The sequence below is a fragment of the Ixodes scapularis genome, unplaced genomic scaffold (genome assembly GCF_016920785.2).
Source record: "Ixodes scapularis isolate PalLabHiFi unplaced genomic scaffold, ASM1692078v2 PGA_scaffold4__175_contigs__length_147842914, whole genome shotgun sequence".
Classification (NCBI taxonomy): domain Eukaryota; kingdom Metazoa; phylum Arthropoda; class Arachnida; order Ixodida; family Ixodidae; genus Ixodes; species Ixodes scapularis.
Genome location: NW_024609879.1, coordinates 93,292,849 through 93,309,068, shown reverse-complemented (window position 1 = coordinate 93,309,068; position 16,220 = coordinate 93,292,849). Strand labels below are relative to the sequence as shown.

Sequence of the window (16,220 nt, the reverse complement as noted above, 5' to 3'; positions counted from 1 at the left end):
AGCGTACAATTGCACATTTCTTCGTTTAATATCCTCTTGCTGGCATTGCTGCTAGTGATGCCGCAACGGCAAACGGAACAGCTTAGATTTGGACAGCCTGGACAGTTTTCACGGAACCTAACATCACAATGTCATTACAGACACCACATTTGCAGAATATTGAAGGGCATCACATGAAATTTAGCATTAAATGACAAAGCACAATATTTCTGTGAGCAGTGTTGCAGTCGTTGGTGGCAGTAAGCGTAGTTCTCACGTGATGTCACTTCCTCTACTCCCTCCCACCGGCCGGCCACCATTGCCAGCTGTACTGAGAAGCAGATGCGGAAGCTGCTGCAGCTGCATGTGCGCCACTCGATTGCAACTTCGCTACGAAATTTGTATCGCCCATAAAGCGCGACGGCAAAGCCAGTCTTGTTACTAGTAACGCATTACCGGTAACTAGTTACTTTTAGGGGCGAAGCTCCTTAGGGTCTAGCCTTGTCCGGCGTCCGTGCTCACATCGATTGCCATCCCATAGCTCTCTTCTTAAAAAAAGAAAAAAATGTTTGCGCAGTCGACAGGATTCGAACCTGTGCGGGGAGACCCCAATGGATTTCTAGTCCATCGCCTTAATCTTCTGCAAGGCAGAAGATCCTTTTCACCATGGGGAGGGGGAAATGGGCAACATTGGACAGGGTAGAAGGGGGAGAGCATGAAGCGGGCGAAAAGTGGAAAGCGCGAACTGGTCGTCGGTCTTTAACCACTCGGCCACGACTGCGGGACGAGTAGGGTGCTCCGAGATGTGGTAGTAACTCAAGAGCTGGGGAAGTCATGGATGAAACGTTGCATGTAGCCCCTCAACATACAGGAGAGGGCGTTGCGGTCAAATGCGTGTGCACCAACTCATCTCTGTTACGTCACGGCGCGGTGGTAGCGTGTCGGACGCACTTCCGGTCCGGGGCTGTGGGCGGAAGTGCCCATCTGAGACGTGTATTCCTGCGTTGTTTTGAAAGAAACCAGACAAAAACCTGATTCTTGTCAAAATGCTGCGACTGGGGCTGTACCAAAAGGGTTGAGAAAGGTTTGAGGGTCAGTTTTCATGCTCGGTTCGTCCGAGAACGTGGATATGTGCCATGAAAAAAGAAAACCAGACGCCGTCGGACCACGATTGTTTGGGCGGGAAGCATTTTGGGTTGAATTCACGGATACTTCTGGCCATCAGATTTATTTGTTTTGTTCCAAAATGAATGCCGGAAAACCGTCAAGTTGTACGGACCACCTGCGGACTACGTTCAGTGCGTCTTCAAGTTCAAACGGTTGCCTGATCGTTCGAACTGTCGTCTGCTCTTCAAAACGTTTCTGCTTGTCGTCTGCTCTTTTAGAGGACACCGGCCCGCAGACCAAACGTGGGCCCGGTACTTGCGATAAGAAGTAAGTGCAGGCCTCAAAAGGCTTGAGTTTGAAGGTTGGTAAGCAGGCTCGACGTAAACAGTAGATACAAGGAGGTGTTGATCATTTACCAGTGGCCATCACCGACTTGTTATGCCTGATTCACTTGGTTAGATTCTGCTTGCGATTTTCAGTACCAACGTCGACCATCTCAGCTACGGTTCACGCTTTTGCAGTCCGAGCGACGTCGCTACTGAAAATTGCGAGCGAAATCTCATCATGTGAATCAGGCTTTAGCGTACATTCTGCGGCGTCCACGCGGAATGAATCGCCGCATGTCAGATTATTCACGCGAAGTTTTGCGGTGTAACGAGCCTCGTTAATTTCGCTGACGCTGCTGAAGTAGTCAGATATCGTTAGGAGGACGTAACACCGAACCTGAGCGCACTGAACGTAGTAACTTAATGAAACTTTTATTTTCTCGAATTTCGCTTTATTTTAAAAGTTATAGGCAAATTAAAATTACAAAAACAAGCAAAAAATAACCCCCTTGAAGACATCCTTGGTTGCTTGAGTGGCCGTGAACTAGCGCTCACGGCTGCGGCACTCCGTGTCGGCGGCTCGAGAGGGCGCAACTAAAGCATGCTCTGGATAGGTTGTATGAAGCGGGCAGCCAAGGCGGCTCGCATTGCATGTGCTGCGTGATTCAACACTAATTAGGCATGACACTTCGTTGGCCACAAACGACAGCAAACACGGGGTAAAGACCACTTCAGAACGAGAGCCACTTCGCGCTGCCATACCGCCAAAAAAGCCAAACCGCAAGCCAAAGCTGCTCGCCAAAGGCCTTGCGAATGCTCGGAACTGGTCGGATCCCCCAGTCCGTATGACCGCAGTGCCGCCATGCACATCTGGGACCTTGCTACGCTCCTTGCTCCTTGGTGTCCGATCCCACTACACCTTTCTAGTATGCACCGCCTTTTCCGCCGCTTGGTGGCGGGTATGTCGACGGGTCATTTCTTGTTTCCATACTTTCTAAACTGTATTTATTTGTTTCTTTTCCGATCTAAAATAGTGAACAAAAACTACTTTTATAAATAATTGAAACAGTTCGTGCCACTTATATTTTGTATTTCGACAGAAAAGAAGCTTATAGCAGCTCTGACCAGTAGTAAGCCCAGGACCTCACATATTGCGCGCTTTCGGCACCGCGGGTCACCCCCGTAGGTGGAGGAGGTTTCCGTGTCGTCCGATTAAAATATGACGCACTGATATTTAGTCGCCCTCTCCGTGCCCGCTGGCTTGCCTGAACCCCGAGGGATGTGGAAACCGCAAGAAAGGCAGACGCTTAAATATGATTGCAGGGCCCCTTTAACCATGGCTATGCTCCAAATCTACTATAACGGATCACATGGGAGCATGAATAGAGCAACGCTGTGGAGCAAGAAGGGTTTTCGGAGGCTAAAGTACAAGACGGCGAGAATAAAAATCTTTGAAGCGCGGCCCATATGATCTAGTGCAATCTGTCGACCAATCACTATTAGGCGAGCTGAGCTCAAACGTCAAGTGCAATTAAGTAAGTTGATAATAAGCCAGCACTGACCAGTGATGTGGAGCTGTTGTGTGCAGTATTCTTTAAATCGTCTAAGAATGAAAAAAAAACACATACCTTCCCCCCCCCCATCCCCCCGCCCCCCACTTCGGTCGCTACTTGACGTCTTGTTTCTGGACCGCAAGTGCCGCGAGCACTTTGACCGACAGGTTCTTCCCAAGTTTTTTTTTTCTTCTTTTTTGCTTAACCATTTTTATCGTAGGGATTTCTGAAACTATTAGCAGAAACGCCTGATATAATCTTGAAAGCAGTAAGCAACAGTTTGTTTTTAGAGGCAGACGTCAGTAGGAGCAACTAAAGTAAAAAGCATTTATTTATTCAATTATCCGCATAAAACATACATACAACATAGCAAAGTCAAGAATCTGGTAATCATAACCTCCCCAGCTTGTTTTCAATGTATTCAAGGATTACGAGTAAACTATATGACGTGCCAAACAGGTCAAACTGCTAATACACATTGTTCAAAAAAATAAATACAGAATTGTTTATAGCCCCATCTCTAGTGTAGACACCTAGGGAGTTCCAAGTTGAAAGAGGGCAATGATGGGAGGACTGGAACACAGCAGTAGTTGAATGATGGGAGGGCTGCAACACAGCGAAGTCCTCCGACAATGGTTCCACAGCAGGTGCGGCTTTATATGTAATGCACTGACTCGCATCGGACATAATTCCAAAAGCAGAGTTTCTTTACTTTGAAATCAAAATGCAGCCTCTTCGATACAGAAAGGTGCTCTGAATAAAATAACACACTAAAACAAGGTATAGCCTAATAGCATGTCAATGTTATCCAAAAAATGTTCCAGTTCTTCCTTTCTATTCTAGGATCTAGCAACACTTCACTCAAAATCATGTCACAACAAACACCTCGTCTCTGACAGACATTTCTTTTTACTAATAAGCAGCCATGTGAGAGGAATGTAGAGCATTCTCCCTTCTTTATATACAAAAATAGTGAGATGATGGGTCAGCTCTTGTAAAAACCGATGCTTGATCATAATGTACTGACATGTGTCACTGTTTTTAACAAAAACGCACAATAGTCACTGACAAGGTGAGAATAGCAGGTAGAAGCTTCAATTGTCCCGCCGGCAGCAAGAGCTTCCTTTCGACAAGGCTTTGGCATTTCGCACACCTCAAAGTGGGCACAGGTTTGTACACATTTATACACGAATCATGCACTTCTAAGCTCCTACTTCATCTGAAGCCAGTTCACAGGTATCAAATGCATAGCCTCAAACTCATAACAATGCTAGGTAGACATTCTGTGAAACTCATCGACAGGTGATGCACTGTAGGGCATTCATCCTGTATGAACCGCCTGGTGAGCATTCAAGTGCTGTTCATCAGTGAATGCCATGGTGCAAGTACTGCATTTGTAGATTGTACCCTTGTAATTTGAAAGGAGATTCAAGGGAAGCTTCATCTGAAAAAAAAGCTTTGATTGAAGAGGGAAGTTCAGTTTAAACGCTCTTGGCTGGATGGGACATTTGGATAGACTTTCACTCTTGTGAACAGCCTGGTGAGCATTCAGGTGCTCTTGGTCAGTGACTGCTATAGCATGAGTCCCAGGTCTGTAGGTCAGTTCATTTTGGTGAATCTTTCCACGGGCAGTCAAATGCGACTCACTCGAGCTCGATTTTACCTTGAACTCTTTTAAGCAGGTGCCACGTTTAAGTAGCCTTTCATCTTTATGCATAGCCTGGACCCTACTTGGTCCTGCTTCCTGTTCAAAAACTTTGTCACACGTGTCAGATCTGCTAGTTTCTTTATACTCATTAACTGTTTTGTGACTACTAATGTGCGACTTTTGACAGATGTCTCTTAGACAAGTCGTTTCATTTTTATGAAGTTTTTCGTGAACATCCAAGTAACACTTCGCACGGAATAATTTCGGACAGGTGGGGCATTTAAAAGCCACAGGCACGTGAATAGGTTCGTGAGCATTCATCTTAGACCGAAAACGAAACTCTTCCGAAGAGGTGGAGCACATGAAGCGCCTTGGGCCCGCATGAATTAGCTCATGATGGGTCAAGAGCTGTTTCTTTGCAAATGCTCCTTCAAGGGTTCCATATTTGAAGGTCTTTTCATCTCTGTGGTGAAGACTCTTGTGAACACTCAGGGAAGCTCTGCTACGGTACAAATTTGCGCACAAGGGGCACTTAAACCACTTTTTATCACTGTGAGACCTCTTGTGCTCCGTCAAGCGTGACTTTATTGTAAATGCTTTAGGGCAGCTGGGGCATTTAAACGGCCTTTCATCACTGTGAGATAGCTTGTGCTTCGTCAAGCTTGAATTTATTTTAAATGCTTTAGGGCAGCTGGGGCATTTAAACGGCCTTTCATCGCTGTGAGCTAGCTTGTGCTTCGTCAAGCTTGAATTTATTTTAAATGCTTTAGGGCAGCTGGGGCATTTAAACGGCCTTTCATCGCTGTGAGCTAGCTTGTGCACAATTAAGCTTGACTTTATTTTAAAAGCTTTAGGGCAGCTGGGGCATTTAAATGGCCTTTCATGACTGTGAGATATCTTGTGCACAGTCAAGTTTGACTTCATTTTAAATGCTTTAGGGCAGCTGGGGCATTTAAACGGCCTTTCATCACTGTGAGATAGCTTGTGCTTTGTCAAGAGTGACTTTGTTTTAAATGCTTTAGGGCAGCTGGGGCATTTAAATGGCCTTTCATCGCTGTGAGATAGCTTATGCACAATCAAGCTTCGCCTTATTTTAAATGCTTTAGGACAGCTGGGGCATTTAAATGGCCTTTCATGACTGTGAGATATCTTGTGCACAGTCAAGTATGACTTTATTTTAAATGCTCTAGGGCAGATGGGGCATTTAAATGGCTTTTCATCGCTGTGAGATATCTTGTGCTTCGTCAAGCATGACTTTGTTTTAAATGCTTTAGGGCAGGCGAAGCATTTAAAGGGCCTTTCATCAGTGTGAACCCTTTCAGAAGTAGTTAAGCAATGCCTCTCAGACCCTTCTTCCGTCTGTGTGCCCTCAATCACAATGATCTTGCTTGTGGAGATGCTGGACCAGGTTCCGAAAACACAGCCATCTCTTGGATTCACCTGTTTGTCCAGACATTCCTGGTCCGATCGTTCTTTGGAAGAGGACAAGCTGTTGCTTCCCCCACAGTCGGAGCTCTCCCCTGCCATATCGACCGGCTCTGTTGAAAAGACAGAATGGACAACTTCCATTGTTTCCAACTGAGGAAGGGGAAAAGTTACATACACCTTACAGGAGACAGATGTACATATGTCAAAGACCTGCAGTAAACCCTGACCAATTAAAAACTTAAGCAGGTTGGAATAGTTTCACATTAACTGCAACGAAAAAAAAAAAGGAAACGCTCGACGCACGTTATGTTATAGAGATTTATATACAGCAGAATCCTAGACATATTTTAGAGCGCAGCTCTTAGGCGCCTGTTTCCGGCTTGAGCGGAGTCCCCCCCAAGGTCACGTGACCTCCCCGTGGGGAGGGTATACCCCACGGAGGGAGGTGGGGTCTACCCTCCCCTCAGTACCCTTCCCTGCTCCTCCTCAAGAGCTGCACTCCAATTCGGCGTTAAAGGGAGTTGTAAACGGCTTTGATTTTTTTTTATTGAACCATAAATAAAAAAAGTATAGTATGGAAAAAAATAACAATGCCAATAAAGCTTTCGACAATACAGGAAGGGCTTATTTTCCAGCAATTCATTTCTCAAGGATGTTTGCACCTGTGAGCTCCTGACTATTTGAATATTCCATAGAAACCTATGTACTATAAACATGATCCTCTGAGAAATCGCTCATGCCGTGTTTCTAGCTAAATATCCACAGAGTTAAAATTCCAAAGTGTACCCCACCCCATTTGATTTATGCAATGTTAGATGCAATTCATTCCAGCTGCTATGCTTCCAACAACAACAAAACAAAAAAACATGAGATGCATTGTTTTTTTTTTTGTAGACGTTAGTGCAGGGGTTCTCAATTTCTCGAGAAAACTTAATTTCTCTTCATAGACGACCAGGGAACCCCTTTAGTACTTGGGAGTGACGTGATACATCTGTACAGAAGCCTAGAAGCATTTTAAACAATAATGCAGAGTAAGGACTGTTTGGCTCATAATCATGCATCAATGAGAGGCTCACATCTGCTAAAATGATGCTTAGGTTGTGGGAGCCGAGGGTGAACGACGAGGCAGAGGGCACGTGACAGGCGGTCGACGGAGAAGGCACGAGCTAGGCGAGACAGTGCGAGTTGAGCGAGGCTGGTAGCTGGACAAGGAACGTCGAAGCCAAGCTGCCTGGCCTGGCCCATAACAAACCCCGGAGCGGTCCACCAGCGAGGTCTGGAGCAAGACCGGTGGAAACGGCGAGCCCGGGCCATATGACCTGGGCTATGACGATCCCGGGGTGGTTCCGCAGCGAGACTCGGGCATTGATAGCTCGGGACGGCCAGCCTACGCAGCGCCGGCGTGGGAAAGGCGATTTGCAGGCCTGGACACGGACCCCGACTGTGAGTTCTGATCGACGGGCGACAACAAAGGTCGGCGGGCCGGGACTACCGGCTCTCGACGACGGGCAACCGAGAGGTACAGTAAACCCATTCATTGTCTTCTCGTTGCAGTGTGTAACTCCCTTGGTGACGGGCGGACCGCATACCGATCGGGCGGTGATTACTAGTAGAGGGATCTCCGTAAAGAAACCCACAAGGTTGACCGACAAAAAGACAGGAGGGAGCACATCCTCGCCAGCCCTCTTTTTCTTCTCACCGCCCATTCCCTTCTGGGATTGGCTGGGGGCATGTCGGAGGGGGGAGAGGAGGCAATCACTATATAAGCAACCGCCTTCCTCTCTCTGCCAGTTGGTTGACTCGGAGGAGCACACCTCCTGTGTTGCTCTCGGATCTAAGGGTTCAGTGGGGCCGTCGAGACCTCAAGACAACGCGCGGACGCCATCCGATGCCCCCAAGAAAAGCCGAGAGATCCCTCCGATCTCAATCAGCCCGCCCACCCACATCCAGAAGTGGGGCACCCGAGGATGGAAGCCCTGTGCCAGCAGCTACGCCGCCTGGCCCTCAGAGTAGGGTCCCCTTCAGCTCCATTCCCGCTCCGCCATCCAACCCGGTGGCCTCCAGACCCTCCGGCACCCCGGCGCCGGCAACCCAGGAGCTCGTCTCCGCCCTCACACTCGCCCTTAGGGCTGCCTTCCCGGAGGCGCCTTCTTCCCGACGTGCTCGTATCTCCGAGGTGGCTCAGCCCATCGCCGGCACGACGACCAACGACGACGAGGAGGACCTCATCTTCAGAGGATATCCCTCCAGCCAAGACCCCGCTGGCCGGTACCGAGCCCGGACGACTCAGACCACAGCTCCAGTAGCAGCGGTGACACCCCGCCGCGCCGAGACCGTCAGTATCCAAGACATATCCGTCCATCCCGGGCCCCGACCGGCAGCCGTGGGCAACGGCTCTTCACCACGCACGACCCCCCGACACGCCGGGACTTCCGCAACGCCCTCTTGTACGTGGACCGAGCCAGCCGCCAGTCACGTTTCTTCGGAACTCGAGACGTGGTCGAGCTCCAGACCTTGGAGCTTTTCCTCCAGGTCTGGGACTCCGACCCCTCCCTCCGTGCCTCCGCAAAACTCAGAGTCTTCGACAGGGTGCGGCTCCTTTACCACGTCGCGCTCACAGGATGGCAAGCCGCCCTCCAGGGGTATGCTGACCCCACGGCCTCCTACCTTTTGGGAGCCCCGCTCCCCACTCCACAGGCCCCCCCTCCAGCATCCGACAGGCCCTCCCGGCCAACCAACAGAGGAAGAGGTACCGCAAACCGTGGCGGCCGTCCACGCCAGCCCGCCACCCGCACTCGCGACGCCCCCGACGCCGCTGAGTGATCTGTTTCCGCCCTTGCGACGGACGACGGCATCCCTTCCTGACTCCCTGCTCCAGCGTCTCCCCCTGTGGGACTCTGTGGACTACGCACCCCTCCCCGACACACCGCCACCCACAGTGGTGAGTTCTGACTTACCTCCCCCTCTTGTGCAAGAACTCATAGACCCCCTAGACATAGTCCTACATGAACCTCAACCAGTCTTAGTATCCATTGCCGGCCAACACATAGTGGCTGTTGTTCAGGATGTTATAGATCCGCCAGACCTCCTTCTCCAAGCGCTTAAAGCCGCTGACATTCCTTTGCAAGGACGAGCCTCGCCAGCTCCATCCTCTTCGGCCCCTTCCTTGTCCTCCTCCTCCCTCTCCTCCTCGGAGACGGAGGAGGAGGACACCTGGGTCCTCGTGGCCGACCGCATCCTGCGGTGGCTACAGGACCAAAACTCTGATGAGCCCTCTGACGGGGACGATGAGTCGCCTGAGGAAGACTCCCGTCTTCCCATTTTACCTGGCCTTCCATGGCAACCAGTACGAGCCAGTGCTCCTCCCCCAGTTGTTAACTGGGATCTTACCTCCGAAACCTTTGGGTTCTTCCCTCCCGCCGACTACGCCAACTTGAGGATCCGCTGCACCGCGACCTCGGTGGTCAACAACCGCCCCCCCCTTCCGACCAGTTGCCCATTCTGCGCGCTGCAGTCGCTTCGATGGCCACTTCCGGCATCCTCAGGCGTACTCACCGCGGACCCTATCTCAGTCCAATACAGTTGGCACCAAAGTCCGCCACAGAGTCGCGGTTCATCTTGGATGCTAGCCATCTTACCCCGCATCTCAGTGCGCCACCATTTCGCCTTGACCCACTACCTAAAGTCCTCCTCCAGGTCCCCCTTCCCAAACATGCATACTTTACTAAGGTGGACCTGGCGGAGGCCTTTTATCATGTATCTCTTCACCCTTCTGCTCAACGGCTTACAACATTTCGCCTTGACGGCGCCTATTTTTCTTTTACGCGTCTACCGTTCGGTCTCCGACCGGCGCCCTTTCTAATGCAGTCTCTTGCAACTGCATTTTCTCGTACCCTTCGGTCACGCGGGATCTGGGCGTGGGCGTACATAGATAACTTTCTTCTCGCACACCCAGATCCCTCGTTCCTTAGACAACAGACACAACTTTTTGTGCAACAGCTAACTGCGTGTGGGTTCCGTATTAACCCCAAGGACACTAGTCTCCTACCCTGCCAGACCATTAAGTTCCTTGGCTTTTGCTTGGACACTGTCACTTCCACGATCGGGCACACACCCCAACGTATTCAGTGCCTGGCGGACACTCTCCCGTTGCTAAGGACCCCATGTTCTCGTGCCCAATACGGCCGCCTAGCAGGTCTCTGGGCCTTTTACTTTTCATTGTATAGATCTGGCTATAGCGCCCTTCGGCCGCTTTTCGACTCGACTTTTACAACCCCCCCCCCCCCCCCCCCTCTCCAGTGGCTTCTTGTTTTCAAAGAACTTTGGCGCACCCTACCGCACACCCTCCCGCTCGTCCCCGTACCGCCTGTGCACTTTCTTTTTGCGGACGCCTCGAACGACGGACTTGGTGTAGTGACCCCATCTTCCGCGCTCGCCATCCTGACAACGCCGGACCCACGCATCTACTTGAGGGAAGCCGTCGCCTGGACCCTTGCGGCCCTCCTCGCACCGCCCTCGTCCCTGATCTTCACGGACAACCGTGCCCTGCGGTGTGCCATCACGAGTGGACATCTCCGTGCCCTTCCGTGGACTTTGACTGTAGCCATGACGGCACTAACAATAAAGAAAGACCTAAGAGCAAAGTGGCTCCCAACGACGCAGAACCCCGCCGACATGCCCTCACGCCTTCCGCACTTCTTTTCCGCCCATTCCCTTCTGGGATTGGCTGGGGGCATGTCGGAGGGGGGAGAGGAGGCAATCACTATATAAGCAACCGCCTTCCTCTCTCTGCCAGTTGGTTGACTCGGAGGAGCACACCTCCTGTGTTGCTCTCGGATCTAAGGGTTCAAAACATGGAAATAACCCCTCCTTTTCCCGTCGCCGCTTAGGATTAGAAAAGATTAGTACAGCGGCCACTTAGTAAACCCGCTGAAAAATTAAAAAGCTGTGCCTCCAGGCTCCCCCACTGTCCCTCTTCCTTGAAGCCACCCCTTCACCTTGACACTCGAACTTGAAGAGCGCTCCACTATGTTTACCCCTAAGTCGACAGTGAGGTGGAAGCTACGTGTCTGTTGGTCACGTGATCTGTCTACCTTTCACAACACTATTACATCACCTGCCCCATACCCTTGCTCAGAGCGCGGGGTCAGAAAATGAAGTGGAAGCGATTGTGTAGGTAGCTCCCACTGCACTGTCATGGGCATTCAATTGAAATTTCGAAACACAAGCTATGGCTTTGGAATATTTCCAGCCAAAAAAAGTGAAAGCCATTTACAACTCCCTGTAACACCGAATTAGAGCGCAGCTCTTGAGGAGGAGGAGGGAAAGGTACTGGGGGGGGGGGGGGGGGGGTCAAGTGACCTTGGGGGGTCACGTGACTCGGCGGTGCATTATGGGACATTTCCCATAATGCACCGCGCGCTTACTCCGACGCCGCTCAAGCCGGAAACGGGCCCCTAAGAGCTGCGCTCTAAAATTGTAAGTGAGAAATCTTTTCGAGCCAATTGAGCTAAAGGTTGATACACGGAAAGCATTTTAGCATGGTCTTCTTGCTTCCTCTATTTCCGGGAATTTCTCGATTGCTCGAAAAATGGTTGCCACATCTCGATACAATTTCAATAGCTAGCGTCTCCAATTCGTAGACTTTTTTAAATCTAGTAAATATAACCTACAGATCGCTATTTGCGACTCCAACTGTCTATAGGTGGTGCCACTCGTCTTCGAAAATGGCGGTTATTGTGTGAGTCGGAGATGCATGCTGGTATACCGGTTGCTGAGCCTGTTCAGTGTGCTGGCTTCAGTGGGCGACATAAGTTATTCCCGCTTGTACGAGGAAGCTAGGGTGTTATGCATGCAGGTCACCTCTTTATCCTGAAAACAAAAACGGTGTTTAGCGTGATATTTACGCCACGAAGCACGCTATAATTCAGGAGGGAAACCCAAACTAACTTCTATTTTGGAATAACTTTCTTGGTATAGGTATTAAGTTTGGTTTTTCTGCTGACTCAAGATGTGTCTCGCTGCATAATTATTGAGTTAAAGGAACTGTCAGTGGAAGCTTTATTTTGTGACATGCATGTCGGATCCCGGCACCTGAAAATATTTACGAGTGTTCAGTGTCCCTTAAAGGGGTACTCCAGCGACTTGTTTATGGTTGCCGATTTACCAGCCCCCCCAAGTATTGTGTGAAAATAAAAAAAAAATTGCAAAGGTATTAAATTTTAGAATTCCGTTCTCATTGTGTTTTTTAAACCGAGAGCCCCTACTGGCAATACTGAAGTGTGATGACAGAAACGGTGCAAAGTGGGCAGTAAACAATGTTCCCAACAAATTACAAGAGATCTGACAGTGGAAAAAGAATGCTTGGATGCTCGTTTACTGAAAAGCATGAAAAAACGCTCGACATACTCCGTTTGAGACTAACTGCGCGACCTGAAAGTTTGTACCGTTTCTGACATCGGTACACTGGAGAGCGCGTGGAAATTTAAATGTTGGTTTCTGCATCATCTTCATTTACGGTTTTCTCAATGGCTACTTTGAATTTTGAGACAATAAATAGCATATCGTGAAGACTAAAGCCCAGTTAATAAAAAAATGCAGTATGTTTTGGTAGCTCAAAAAACATAGAGAAAACTCCTTAAAGAGAGGGTCTTTCATACATGTTAGCTTAGAGCTAACATAGAATATTGTATTTGTCGAAAAAATCTGTGCTGATAATACCTTTTTGCATGTTCTTGGCTGACTTTTTGCACTCAGATAATTGTTATGTGAAATAATGAGCGACATGCCCTTTAATGGGTTTTTGGGCATTTAGATGGCTATTTGCTTTAGCATTATTCCCAGCAGAAGAATAACAGAATCTATCCAAATTTTACAAAATATTGCCATGGGTGATGAGTTTAAAATATGTTCACAAAACATATAAATTAAAAACAAAACGCTGTTCTCAGCACAAAAACCCCCAAAAAGAAACCAAGACAGACAACAGAAGTGGTTTTAAGGCAACGGGTGACACATAGGACTTTATATTACACTCAGTGTTTATGTCTATCTTGATAATGATGTCAGTTTTTTATATGCTAAAAGGAAAAAGTAATATTTCTATAAAGACTATTATGGTTAAATAGCATATTTATGTGATGGTGGTGTTTATTGGGGGCCTACATCACTACAATTTGTGGTAATAATACAAAGAAGATATTTTATGAAATGTTTTTAAGCTTTAATGTAATTTGTTGCTTATTATCTTATTTCAAACGGGCAAACAACTATGGCAATTCAAAGTTTGTGAATTATGCTCACTGGTGCCAAATGGAGCATTTTTAATTAACAAGTTAGAGAATATAAGTAGTGTAAAATCAATTAAAACATTCTAGCTGGTCTGAGAAATCCACGTAAAATTAAAAAAAAATATTTGTGGGAAAGGATATTGTGTTATCGAAGTCACAACTTTTGACAATCAAACTTCCAAATTCACCTCCAATCCTCTTGAACCAAATACCCCAAATTAAAAATAAAAAAATTCAGTCTTTTTTTTTTTTAGTAATTAAATTTTGTAGGGTTATTGTTTTGCCACTTTCACCCTTCCCAGTGAAAAGGAACGCCTAACCGCTTGCATGTCTCCTTGCTGCAGCACGTTTCGTTGGCGTTGGAAAAAAAAAACGTAAAACAGTACTGTCCAGACCGGTTTATAACGAAGGCGGTTATAACGAACAAGCGGATACTATAGCGAAAAGATTTCAGATTCTTGTCGACTTCGTTACAACCGGTCTCAACAGTACTGAGTTTTAGTATTGCATATACGAGCGAATGTAAGCACTGTGTGCTTGCGTTAGCATTGCATGCTCCACAATGCACGTGTACAAAGTCCAAAATTACAGTTTTGAAATGGTGCATGACAACGATGTGCATGCGCTGCGTGGAGCATGCAACTCTAACGCAAACACACATAACCAATAGCTTGGCGCAGTATGGCCATAATAGCTTTGTGCCATAAAGCCCGTAATTAACAACATACCGTATTTACTCGCAGAATGAACACTTTTTTTTCCGAAATATCGATGCAAAGTTAGGGGGGGCGTTCATTACGCGAAGTAAAATTTTTGCGTCCTTATTTACTCGCATAATGAACCGACCTTTTATCCCGAAAAATCGAAGTAACTTCTTATCTCTTTGCGCGCGGCGCCCAACCCCGTAACCAAACTAAGCTGTGCAAAAAAAAAAAAAAAAAAAATTCCTTTGTTTTTTTTACTTCCTTAATGTTTTTTTTTTGTTTTTTTTTCCGCTTTTTGCAAGTTGTTTTGTTTGCTTAGGCAAGGGTGGGCTCTCCGCTTATCTTTCTTATCTCCTTGCGCGCGGCCCGCGACGCACGACCCCCCATAACTAAACCGCGCTGTGCGAAAAAAATAAGAGAAAAAAAAGGTTCTTTTTTTTTTCCTTTTTCTCAGTTCCGTGTTTTTTTTTCTTTTTGCCGCCTTTTGCAAGCTGTTTCCTTTGTTTAGAGGACTTCTCCGCTCCTCTTTCTTACCTCCTTGCGCGCGGCGCGACCACCCGTAACCATACTGCGTTGTGCAAAAAAAAAAAAGAAAAAAAAAAGCTTTTTTTTTTTTTTAGTTCAGTGGGTCTTCTTTTTTTTCTTCTTTTTGCCGCCTTTCGCGAGCTATTTCGTTCGCTTAGAGCGCTTCACTTTCTTACCTGCTTGCGCGCGCCGGCGCGCGAACCCTAACGTGCAGGCTGCGCTGTGTTAAAAAAAAAAAAAAGCTCCTCTCCATGTTTTTTTTCTTGCTTCCGCTGGATCTTTGCGAATTTTTTTAACGCCTTTTGCAAGGCGTTTTGTTCGCCCACACTGCCCATGCATTCGCGACCTCGCTGCACCAGGATAGAAAAGTGCGTTCATTTTCGCAAGTTTCGCGCGCGTGGGGGGAGGGGGTCAAAATTTTGACGTCAGAGTTGGGGGTGCGTTTATTACGCGAGTGAAAAAAAAAAAGTCGAAATTTTGAGAGCCAACTTTGGGGGTGCGTTCATTACGCGAGTGCGTTCATTGTGCCAGTAAATACGGTAACCAATACCGGCTGCAGCACTGCATTGGTACAGTGAAGAGGGTTGCTTGCATTTAGTAATGACTGTTTGCGAGCCATGATTGCGAGCTGTTCTACTGTGCCCGCTGAGCAAGAGAACCAGGGCGTCCTCACTACAGCGCTTTCCGATTCCACAGTGAGACAGCGAGCTACAGACTGGAGGCACAGATATGTATGATTGCCATAAGTGCATTCGACAGTATACAACACACTCTTGACCTGGTACAAAAATATAAGGGCACCATTCAAGCAAATTGGCACAAAGTACCAGGCTTGCAGCTCTAAAGACGAAGCACGCTGACTCTGAAAAACTCAACTCTGCTAAAAAGAAGAGATGTTTTCCTGCAGCTGGTTTGTGGCACCAGATCTAAGCATTCATGCTCTTTGCCTTCGGGCTTTTCTTCAAACCATGAGAACAAGGAAGCTTTTACTCGTTGCAGCTAATGATGATGACAAGGTTATGTTCATGATGACAAGGTAAAGTGCAGCCGAGCTTGCCTTGCTTCACAAAGCAGCTGTTGTTGTGTACTTCCAGGTCCAGCTGGGGGCAAGTCACTCTGTTGCAGTCCTCTGAACGGAAACCTCCGCCCGTTGGAGTGGGCAGTATCTCGTCCGGCACTATTGGAAAGAATGACATGCCACTGTTGCCGACAGTCAAAGTCGCAAAAAGGCGTGCGTCTCCTCACATGACTTCACACGCAGTGAGAGGAAAATAAATCGCATTTCTGTAATTTATTTGTTAGGAGCGTACTCTGATATTCACAAGAATGCCTCAATGCCTGTATTTCTCCCATCAATCATTACTGGAGTCAATGGGGTGCCCATGCAGCAGGGGTCTCCAAACCCGGGCCCACGGCTGGCCGCATACTTCCAATGAAGCCTGCCTGTGGCTCGCTTTCAGCAGGCCCGCCGCTATCGGAGCAAAAATAAGCCCACGTAAAGGAACGGTGTCGCAAAGCACACCAATCGCGTAAACCAAGATATCATAAATAAAAACACGAGAGAAAGCTGCCAATCAATAAAGCGTGTCCTCTTGTCATATTATTGATTGGACATTGTCATCACCACGATCACCATTCTTAGTCCCCTGCTTCAGAAATGT

At 47.9% G+C, this 16,220-nt stretch overlaps 1 protein-coding gene across 3 annotated transcripts in view; it reads right to left on the bottom strand.

Moving 5' to 3' along the window:
* Positions 1-3,273: 3,273 nt before the first annotated feature.
* Positions 3,274-16,220, bottom strand: part of LOC115328813 (zinc finger protein 708) — a 34,238-nt gene continuing 21,291 nt past the window's right edge. For 2 of the 3 annotated variants that reach the window (XM_040206748.2, XM_042293209.1), the window contains 2 exons: positions 15,617-15,736; positions 3,274-6,151 (listed from right to left, as the gene is read on the bottom strand). In XM_040206748.2, coding sequence (XP_040062682.1) covers positions 4,287-6,151; positions 15,617-15,736 — 1,985 coding nt within the window. In that variant the 3' untranslated portion in view covers positions 3,274-4,286. The remainder of the gene's footprint in view (positions 6,152-15,616; positions 15,737-16,220) is intronic. The other variant, XM_029990217.2, reaches the window with a different exon arrangement.